Here is an 11,761-nt window from a genome sequence, read left to right as displayed (position 1 = left end):
TACTTGCTCAGCACTGTGTATACAGTGATCAGGAGGGCAGAGGTGATAATAACCCAGCTCTGCCTTCTCTATGGGGATATCGTGCCTATGGTCGCCGTCGCCCCGTTCCTGCGGAGTCATACGTGGACGAGCTGTTGAGGCCTCCAGTTGGCGAGCACTAGCCTCGTGGGGCATTTGTCCTTTATATTCAGTTCCCATTAGTATCCCTGGTATGTCACATCTGCTGAGCGGTAGAATAATGGTCCAGCAACACAAGATCCTGAGGTGGAAGCAGTCAACAAATGTATGGACTCTGCATGATCTCAGTTAAGACCTGTTCACACATCCGTGTTTCAGGTTTTGTTTTTTTTCATGGAGACCACATGAACCCATTATAATCTATAAAAAAAACATCCAGGGTGGAATATTAAATCATGGGTAAGTAAAACTGGAACAGTATGGTAGCAGACCTTCACATTTACAGGAAATGACCACTGGAGGACTAGTAAACCTCCTGCCATGTAGTCTTCCATACATGACCTCTATATAACCCCACCCTCACCAGACTGGTAGTTTTCTGCCTATGCAGAGTGTACACAGAAAGCTGCCAACAATCAGTGGTGTGGGCGGGGTTATAGAGCTCAGCATTCAGACAATTGGTAGATTCGCAACCAGATTTTAGTAAAACTGCAGACAGCAGCCCAGTAAGTGATACATCGCTGGAATCAGGGTCTCTGCCCCTACATCATGCTGCTCTGAGATGGGACAGGAAAAGCCTGGTAACAAATTCCCTTTAAAGGCAGACTCCTGGATCGTACACTGATGACACCAGCACCTTTTCTTCATTGACGTGTTTAAACAGGGATGTGTGAACGAGGCCTTATTCTTAATCCCACAGTGTAACTAGCGATAGGAGTGCAGCTCTGAGGTATAACGCCTGCGGTGCTGATGGGCGATAGCGCCAGGGATGCCACAATTTGGGGACAAATTGTCACAGGACCCCGGCCTTATGGTGCATGCTGCGGTTACGTCATTTCTATAGACCTTTAATCAGAACTGTCTCTAATAAAGAGGCCATTCAGTGTACAACGCTCATCAAACAGGCGCACACACGTCACACATCCATTCGCCCTCCAGCGGACCCCACAATCCAGACGTGGACCCCACACATCACCGCTGGACACAAGACACCGATCTCATGGACACGGAAATATTCTCTTTATTACAAGTCAATAGTCACAGAAAGAGACAAATATTCTTTGATGTAATCCCCCAGTAATAAAATATCAGACACATCGTTCTGGGGGCCATGACGAGCAAGGGGGGGGGGGGGATGTAGTGTCACCCTAATTATTGTAAGGTACAAATCAGTGCTCTAGCAGTGTGACCACGGGGGGAGGCATCGGGCTGGGACCACCGGCGGCAGAAACTTCTGCTAAAGAAAAGCCATCGCACAGATGAACGGAGAAGCTGCTGCAGCGCGGACAGTGACATTTACAAGCCCCTTTTAGATGCAAAAAAAAATAAATATATGCGGTGTAAACAAAGGGTTAATGCCACAGATCTCCCAGACATTTATTCCTCTTGTACCATGAAAGGGAATCTGTCACCAGGTCTTTGCTACCCTGAGAGCAGCATAATGCAGGGGCAGAAGCCCTGATTCCAGCGATGTGTCACTTACTGGGCTGCTCCCTGTAGTTTTGGTGCAATCACTGTTTCATCAGCAGAAGATTATCACTACAGGACTAGTAAACCTGCTGCCGTGTAGTTCTATCCCGCCCCCCCCACCACCAATTGGCAGCTTTCTGCCTATGCACAGTGTACACAGAAAGCTGCCAATCAGCGGTGTGGGCGGATTATACAGAGCTCATCATTCAGAGAACCGTTTTTAATCAAAACTACAGGAAGGAGCCCAGTAAGTGACACATTGTTGGAATCAGGGCTTCTGCCCCTACCTGGTGCTGCTCTCACATCAGGTAGTAAAAACCTGAAATTGCCTTTAAAACTAGTAGTCTATAGTTTACATCATTTAGTAGTGTAGAAATAAAATATAAGCTGGCATCAGACGATGCCCTATATCTACAGATTACTAACATACCGACAAGTCTGCAAATCACTAAATGCACAAATTGTGAATATCTGCCAATAATGGGAATTCTCACCAAACTGCACCTCCACTTTTCCTTTGCACCAGTTTCCCTATAGCATTTAAAGGGAATCTTTCACCAGGTTTCTGCTTTTTCATCTGAGAGCAACACAATGTAGGAAAAGAGACCCTGATTCCAGCAATGTGTCAATTAGGTTACTGGGTACAGCAGTTGTGACACAATCAGAGATTTTAGATGTAGCAGAGCTCAATAAGCTGCCCCCGCCCACACCACAGCTTTATGTGTACATTGCATATGAACAGAAAGCTGATAAATCAGTGTTGGGGTTAGACCAGTATGCATGTGAGCTGTAGTCCCGCATTGATAATCTCCTGCTGATAAAATACTCATTGTATAGAAACAGCACATAGCCCAATAAGTGACACATCGCTGAAATCAGTGTCTCAGCCCCTCCTTCTGATTACAGAGCAAAAACATAAAGACAGATTCCCTTTAAAGAGAACTTCCCCTGAAAATCCGGTTTCTTCCCTCTAAATTTATCCAAAATGTACCACAAGATAAGAACCACCCATTGTTACAGGTCTACTGGTTTCCCCATAATGGCAGAGATAAGCAATGGCTGCCCCTACATCTCGGAATAACTACAATTTAGGAATCTAGGAAAGCTTAGTGACGGCTGCTGAGGATCTGGACTGGCAGCCATACTGGTTATCGCCCAGCGTTCCCATAAGCAGATGGAATAACTACTTGAACATATACTTACCTGAAGGGGTTTGCTTTTGGATGAAAATATCCTTTAAAGGGGCTTGTTCAGATAAGAAAACATAGAAAAGAAAGTCCTACCTATCCCACCACCATTCAGACTCTTCCTGGGGTCCGGTCAGTTGAGCAGTGGTGACCAAGAGAAGGGGAAGCGGCGGAACAGGAACAGCGAGAGATCAGGAAGAGTGACGTCCCGTTATCATTGTAACCCATTATGAAAATTGTTTGCCGGCCGGACAACCCCTTTAATGGCCGTATAGAGAAGTGGAAACACACGAATGCAAGAATTGGAACCTCCTCATTATCAGGCTCCATTCACTTACTGCAGGAACCGATAACATTTCACTTTTATTTGTTACAAACCTTCCTACCCCATATAGACGCTGCTGCCGCCGCCGGGAGTGAATGGTGGAGACCTATAAATATAAGTGACGGCAGCAGCCAGGACCTGAGCGATTGGAGCTTAGAACCCACCGGTCTTCATTGAGTTTTGGGCTTTTTTGTAGGTCTGTTCATATAAAGAGAATATCTACTGGTATCGAGCAGATGGGGATAATAATGGGGAACCATTTCTTCTTGTCCACACGTGGCGGGTACACAGTAGGCAGAGCTGGGCATGGAGGTAGACGGTTCACACTAGTTTCTTGGCCTCGAAGAAGCTCTTAAGGTGTCTCATCTGCCAGATGCCAGTGAGGATGAGGATGAGGGTCTGGGCAATGGACCACCACAGGACGCGCTGGTTCGTGCTCTCGCTGGTTAGTCGGAATCGCTCTTCACGATACTGCAACAAAGAGAAAGGAATCAGTGGATACGCGGCTCCTATTAGTCCGATGGTCTAGAGGTCTCACGGGGGACTTTAGCCTATTAGTGTGGATGGATGTAATAAATGGAATGGGGGGGTCACACTCAGCAGCCGCTCTAGGAATTAGATCAGAGAGCCACCTATACTGAGGAATAGCGGCCACATATAGATTAGACTACCAGCCGATCTGGAGTATTACCTTAGGCTAATGAGCACGGGGGTCTTCAGATTTTCAATGATTATGGAATAATCCACTGCACTCTAAGTTAGAAGATGCAAAAGTAATTTTAATGTGCAGATATAGAGTTGGCAATGTGGAGGTATATAGACATGGGCGAAATAAATTTACAACGTTTCGACCCCTCCCGAGTAATAATCACGTATTCATGTGGATAAAGCAAAGAGGAGCCACACAGACTGCATTGGCGCCGGAGCACTTACTCTTCTCCATCTGGATAAAGCAAATGCATGATTAATACCCAGGAAGGGTCGAAGCATTGTACATTTATTTTGCCCATGTCCATATACCTCCACATTGCCTACTCTACGTTACTTTGTTATCTTCAGCCTTGGACAGTGATGTGGATTAATCCATGACCTGACGATGAGGACAAAACCCCGATCAACCAGCACCTCCCGGTCTCACTGAGTGCACACACCAATATTTCTCTATATATGTGTAAAGCACGATATCACGCTATACTGATGATCCCCCCGACCCTGGGAAATCATTAGGTTGTGGAATGACAAAGAAAAACTGCTAAATGTACCCAGGTCCCAGGCGACTTACAGTGCAGCCAATGACGACCATTACAAGTGGTGGTACAATGTGACGCTGCGACCCATATACCAGTGTTTTAGTCTAAACCATGGAAAACGAGTAAAGAACTTGGCTTGGACTTCCCACCTGCGGCTCCGCCATCTTACCCTCTGATAGTTCTGCTCCTTTTGGATCTGTTCCACCTGATCCAGGAGTTGTCTGACCCGGAGCTGTAGTTCTGTTAGTTTGTCCTTTGCTGCGATCTCCGGGTAATTGTTTGTGTGTTCTCCAATCTGGATGTCCAAGTGAACTCTCTGCAAGGAACGAAAGTCTGTTGTCATGCCCAGGTAATAAAGGGTTATTCCCAAAATCAGCTTCCTGAACATACAGAATTATTAAAGGGGTTGTGCACTACTTGGCAGCCCCATTTTTAAATGCCCAAGTCCCCCGAAGTAAATAAGAAAAGCCGATACTCACCTCCTGCACCGGCGCCATTCTAGCTGATCTCCCTGTGTTCACATGACATTTTCATGTCACCTGAGCGCTGCAGCCAATCAGCAACTACTGACTGACTGCAGCCTTCAATATTTCTTCACTGCAGATGTTTGCTCAGATGGAAATGAGCAGCAGTGACGTGACAATAACGTCACCCACCGGGAACAGCAGGACCAAACAAGCACCGCTGGAAGAGGCGAAAATGCATTTTCTGTGGATCATAAGAGATAATACATCTCCTTGTGGACAGGGAAGTGTAAGGAGACTTATAAGCCATGCAATGGTCCTATGGGAATTAAAATATGCAAATATCATCTTCTGATTGGGAGAGGAATCTAACTCTAGTGATACCTATTGGATGTAGCAATCCTAAAAGAAGAATATCCTGAGCCATACGGCAAGGCTCGTTACGGACTTTCATGATTGCTACATCCAATAAGTGGCACAGCAATCGGCAGGTAATGGCTAACAACCCGCCTGTGCTCCCTGCAAAGATCTCGGACGACTCCTGACAACAATTTTCCTGCTTCTTGCTCGGTTGACGTAATGTTGATTGACAACCGGCTCTGCCTCACACAGCGGGAAATAAGAATGACATCAGTGGTGATGATCCATCGACAGAGCAGAGTGAAAGAGAAGGATCTGCTCTGTCGACATCACAGGAAGTAGGAGAATCGCCAGAAGGAGCGGTCTGTGACCTCCTTTAGCCAGGTGAGAGTGACCGGGCAGCAAAATCCAGGATAACCCCTTTAACTTTGTGAACATCTCTATTCCGTCTGTTATTAATTTTGTAGTGTAGTATCTTTTTGTGTGTTTAACAAATATTTTGTGATACATTGTGCTGTGCATTATCAACTATGTTTTACAGTTATTTTTTTTTTTTTTTTTTTTTTGGGGGGGGGGGGGGGGGGCGGGGTAACCCTATACCAATGCAATCAAGTGTAATCTACGGTAGAATGAAGCGGCAGCGCCTCCACAGAGAGAAGAAGAATTACATGGGGTCTGGTAAAAGCAATAAGCTGTCTAGGTCCTCCAGAGACAGAGTGACGTATTACTCTGAGATAAGGCTGAACACCACAACGCCATGGCTGCTCTCAATCCTAACATATGATATGAATGTCCACAGTAAGAATTATATACCAGTTTGCCTCCAGCAAAAAGGGACATTCTGGTAGAGTTGGAGTGCAGGCAGATCTGGTGCTCCCCGGGGGTGTGAGATGTGAAGGTAAATCGGCCTTCAGAACCGTACTGCCTAGAGAGGATGATCTACAAGAAAGAAAAATCAAGATGAAATTAGATTCAAACTATGGTTAATAAGACATATAATGCAAATCTGTTACCAGATGGATGAGATACATAAAGCTTCATTCTCCGTATCACTCCTCACACAGCCAGACTCTCTGAAACACAGCCCTGCTACAAAATATCATGTATACCCCACACAGCCAGACTCTCTGACAAACACAGCACTGCTACAAAATATCATGTATACCCCACACACAGCCAGACTCTCTGAGCACAGCAGTGCTACAAAATATCATGTATACCCCACACAGCCAGACTCTCTGACAAACACAGCACTGCTACAAAATATCATGTATACCCCACACACAGCCAGACTCTCTGACAAACACAGCACTGCTACAAAATATCATGTATACCCCACACACAGCCAGACTCTCTGAAACACAGCACTGCTACAAAATATCATGTATACCCCACACACAGCCAGACTCTGACAAACACAGCCCTGCTATAAAATATCATGTATAGCCTTAGGGAAGGGCCACACAGATATTTGAGGTGCTGATGCCTAATAGCCCAGTCCTGAGAGCGACTGTCAAATAAGAAATGAGAGCAAAATAATTTCTTGTGGTTACTGGTTAACAGCAAGTAGCCTGCAATAAAGGTTTAATAATAAAGCTGAAAGCTGCTACAACTTCAGGGTCTTTTCTAAGAAGCTGCATCAACGCTGTCTTTCAGCGGCTTCACGAGACCCCATTATACATGCTCAGGCTGTCAGTCCCAGCTCGACTGAAGGGTCTTCTGACCTGAATTATCAGCGTGACATATGCGTATGAGGTCATTAGTTCTTGTCAGGAGAACAAGGGTCAGGTTGGGCTGAGAATAGCAGCCAAGAACCATATAATATATGAGACATGTCAATTTGTCTCCATGCATCTCCAATGGTCTTACAGGGGTAATACACAAGATGCAGCGAGAATAGCCTCTATTTACCTTGCCGTCAGGGTCCTTCACCTCGACATGCATGCCCAGACCTGGCGTTGACGGCAGAAACGTCTCGGCCTGTTTGTCCCACAGCTGAGTCTTGTAATTTCCTGCAATTAAAAGGAACGAGACTGATGAATCCAGCTCTTCTCTCACCTTGGACTGTGCTTTCTTTCCACGATAACCTGAAAACTGCCCTATTGAGACCATCGCTACATTCACTTCTGTGACTGTATGATCCAGCAGAACATGTGTGACCACCCGTCCCATAAACGGTGGGTGCACAGATGGCTACCACCACTGCTCACACGAGGGGCATCAGACCCTCTACTTGTCAGTGATGGAGGGTTAGGAGACACTAACATGTCTGACGTGTGCCGATGAGGATGGTGCACACTGCATTACACCACGATGGATCTCCCCCAATGTGTCAGTATAAAGCAATAACGGAATCTCAGATAAACAGGAGCGGCCACAATATAAAGAACACACAAAGATACCCATCAGCCATAAGATTATTATTATTATTATTATTTTTTATTGTTATAGTGCCATTTATTCCATGGCGCTTTACATGTGAGGAGGGGTATACATAATAAAAACAAGTACAATAATCTTAAACAATAAAAGTCACAGCTGGTACAGGAGGAGAGAGGACCTTGCCCACGAGGGCTCACAATCTACAAGGGATGGGTGAGGATACAGTAGGTGAGGATAGAGCTGGTCATGCAGCGTTGGTTAAAGATTAAAACTCTGACACTGATCACGTCATTACCTCTATCAAAGGGGGTGACATAATAGGCAGAAATAATCAAACGATTCTTGAAGGTGATGTATTGGAAATCTCAGGGCTTGGCCTTCATGTGGATGTGACACCACCGACCCCAAACCATTGTACGGACCAAATACATCTCCCCCCATCACTGTAGCAGTATCCGCACATTCACAGCAAATAAATATGGTACTAAAATAAGGGGTTTATTTTACTAATTGACATTTGTTGTCATTCAGCCTATTGAGCATAAGTCCGGCGCAGGGGGGACTATCCCGGCCACGGACGTCACCGATGAAGCTTCGCTATAGGGAGGGGGCAGGGACAGTGACCGCATCCTCTGCCCCCTGATGACGCCTCCTTTTAGTGTCCCAGCATGCACTGGGGATTCTCAAATGAAGCATCAAAGAGGAAGTAGTAAAATAAATAAAGTTGTCATAGTATAATAGGGACTTTATATTTAAAATATATTTGAAAAAGAAGATTAGATTATGAGATTAGTCATTTAAGGTTAAAATAAATATTCGTTTCGGACCACCCCTTTAATGATGTATGATGGATATATGGGTCATGGAGTGAGTCAGGGTGTGTGGAGCTGGGCCCAGTGCACACGGGACAGATGGGAACTGTACTACACAGCTGCCATCAGCCTCTGACAGCAGCGACCAGCGGTGGGCTAGCACTGATGGCTGACAATAGTCTCCTAAATGCGGCTGTCAGTCACCGTCAGCCATTTATGCACCATGACTCGGTCCATCGACCTCCACTCAACACAATTGGGGATGCTGATGGGCAGCAAGGGACCTGCTGGAGACCCCTACTGCAGCCATGCTAGTTCTCCCGTTAACCCCAATCACAAACTACGGGGGGTTTACAGCAGGCCGTGATTTTTACTACACACCCATAGTACAGTATTGCAGTATATAGAGCAGAAATAATTGCAGGTTCAATTCCCTTATGTGACTGGGGAAAAAAAATAGAAAAAGTGAAAAGCAAAAAAATATATATATATATATTTTTAAAACGAAAAAAAAAAACACAACATAATGCGAAAAGTTTTATTTTCCCAGTTCAAAATAAATGTAATAAGTTATGAAAAAAAGGCATTTGTTATGACCGCATATGTAAAAGTCCTGTCAATATATGAGATTGTTTCACTCAAAACAGCAGATGTAAAAAAAACACACCAAAATTGTCATCTTTTTATCACAGCACCTCATACAAAAAGAAAAACAATAAAACCGATCAATACTTAACATGTACCCCAATATGGCATCAGTGAGACCCACCCGATCCCTCTCACAGCTCTACCAGTTAAAATAAATCACTAACAGCCAGTAAAATAAAATCTCCACAGGCTTAAAGGTCTATTGCTCTCTGTTATCTGCCTCCTGATGTTACATAACGCCCGCATATCTGGAGCAAGAAGCAGAATTTCGGTTACTGTCTCTTTAAATTCAAACAACTTTTAAATCTGTTTCCATAGCAGCGGAGTTTGTTACAACTGTTACCACAAAAGTATAAAATCGTTGCCACAGCAACACTGCAGGCACCTGTCAGGGCTTTTAACCCTGTAGCAACCAGCGCTCAGCACAAGCCGCACCTGCCGCTCTCACCTATCACCATGGTCTCATCCGGGATCTCCTCAATGAAGCATCGTTTCTCCGTCTCCCCGATGTGGAAATAGAGGCCCCGGGCCAGGCCGAGGTGCAGCAGCAGCACGAGCAGCGGGACTAGCTTCGGTCTGAGGGTCCCACAACCCGGGGCGAGGGGAGACATGACTGACAGTAGTGATAGTACTGGGCTGTGCGCTGGCTGTTGCCTCCTGCGTGTCACGCCTCCGTCCGGAAAGCATCTTCGGCTGCTGATTGGCTGTAGGCTGTCTAAGGGCGGGGTTAAGCAATGCTGAAAGCGAGGCTTGGCTCCGGACTATGGCAACGTCACCACTGGCTGGAGGGCAACGTCACCTCAGAGCCGCCATCTTCCATCCGGCTGAGTGACGTCACTGCGCGCAGGTTTTTGCTCATTTCTGAACATTTCTAATTAAAAGCAGAACATTTTAATAGAGATACTTAATGATGGTGGAGAGCAGTGTGGGAGGTGGAAGTTTTACTGCAACAGCCATTTTTGCTGCTGCTCATTATTGTTAGTATTATACACTATATAATACAATATATACTCCCATGTGCCAAAATAGTGATGGCGACATAAAACAGGTGTATAATTGTGAATAAAGCTTACTAAAGTACCTGATTTCTGAAAACTGAGCTGCTGGCTACAATATAAGACCGCATGTATGTCCTCATACGTAGAACGGGGCTGGCTGAGGGGTAGGGGGCTGGCTGAGCTAATGAACTGAGCTAGACAGCAAGCCCCTTCCATTACTACTGACTCACAGAGGGGAGCTATCTGTGTGTTTGTCCCCTGGTCTTTACTCCCCCTCCCCCAGTCTATCACTGAGTCTTCGCCGCCACTTCCAGCTTCCTGACATCACGACAACGCTGCAGTCAATCAGTGAGCAACCTGGCTCTGCCCAAGTCGATGGCACAATCTGTTCAAAAGCCGCTGAACTCACTGATTGGATGCAGCGTTGTCGATGTGATGTCAGCGCTGCAGACGATATCAGATACTGGGAGCGGCGGCAGAAACCCAGCGCTGGACCTGGGGAAGAGGGGTCGCCCACTCAGGGTTCTGTACTCTTGAGGGGTCCACACAGAGCAATTGCCATCCTCTACTGAATCGGTGGGCGCAGAACACAACTGCGCGGTACATCAGAAGGACACAGTCTCCCTGCGCCACCTCTCTCTGTTCATTAGGTCGTTCACTTTACTGCGGCCTCCAGAACAGCCGGTCCCAGCGGAGCATCGTGACTGACATCCTGTGCACGCTCCGGCGCGATGACATCACCGTGTCTGTCCGTCCACGCCTTTGTTGCCGCTGGAGTCTGAGTTTGCTGATGGGTTACAATGGCATCGAGGGGTTACAATGGCATCGAGGGGTCTGCTGAAGTGTCCCATGGCTGCTATGTTGTTCCTTCTATGAAGTCCAGCCTGCGACTGAGCTTCGCAACCGCAATTTAGCCGTGTTCTGCAAGGCTGTAGTATTGCAGCATAGTATATACGATCAAGTGATTGAAGGTTCGAGGCAGCTAAGGCTACTTTCACACTAGCGTCGTGCACTGCACGTCGCTATGCGACGTTGCGGCACACCGACGCTAGCAGTGAATGCGCCGCACAACGGGGGCAGCGGATGCAGTTTTCCAACGCATCCGCTGCCCCATTGTGAGGTGCGGGGAGGCGGGGGCGGAATTCCGGCCGCGCATGCGCGGTCGGAAATGCTGCAGACGGCGCACCAAAAAACGTTGGTCGTCTCCTCCTGCTCGCCTGAGCTCCACTCATCTTCCCCCGGCCCTGAAGTTTTATTCATGAAGATTCAATAAAAGCTGTCTTTTGAAATCGGTGAGTGCATTCCGCTTTTTCTTTTTTTTTTTTCTTCTCTTCACACTATGGTAAAAGTTATAAGACCGTCTCCAAGCAGCTTGATGTTCTTGTGACTACAGTTGCACATATTATTCAGAAATGTAAGATCCATGGGACTGTAGCCAACCTCCCTGCACGTGGCCGCAGGAGGAAAATTGATGACAAATCAAGGAGACAGATAATACGAATGGTAACAAAAGAGCCCAGAAAAACTTCTAAACAGATTGAAGGTGAACTTCAAGCTCAAGGAACATCAGTGTCAGATTGCACGATACGTCGTTGTCTGAGCCAAAGTGGACTTCATGGGAGACGACCAAGGAGGACACCATTGTTGGAAAAAAATCATAAAAAAGCCAGACTGGAATTTGCCAAACT

At 46.3% G+C, this 11,761-nt stretch overlaps 1 protein-coding gene across 1 annotated transcript; it reads right to left on the bottom strand.

Annotated features, from left to right (window-relative positions):
- Window positions 1–1,182: 1,182 nt before the first annotated feature.
- On the bottom strand, window positions 1,183–9,752 carry TMED4 (transmembrane p24 trafficking protein 4). The gene is made up of 5 exons (XM_077262757.1): window positions 9,524–9,752; window positions 7,145–7,245; window positions 6,047–6,172; window positions 4,579–4,725; window positions 1,183–3,630 (listed from the first exon to the last, which is right to left on the bottom strand). Exons 1-5 carry the CDS (start codon window positions 9,684–9,686, stop codon window positions 3,481–3,483), a joined length of 687 nt encoding a protein of 228 aa, XP_077118872.1. The 5' UTR covers window positions 9,687–9,752; the 3' UTR covers window positions 1,183–3,480.
- Window positions 9,753–11,761: the final 2,009 nt, after the last annotated feature.

This window comes from Ranitomeya variabilis, chromosome 5 (genome assembly GCF_051348905.1).
Source record: "Ranitomeya variabilis isolate aRanVar5 chromosome 5, aRanVar5.hap1, whole genome shotgun sequence".
Classification (NCBI taxonomy): domain Eukaryota; kingdom Metazoa; phylum Chordata; class Amphibia; order Anura; family Dendrobatidae; genus Ranitomeya; species Ranitomeya variabilis.
Note: the sequence above shows the minus strand (reverse complement) of the source record. Positions and strands in the feature narration are given on the sequence as shown.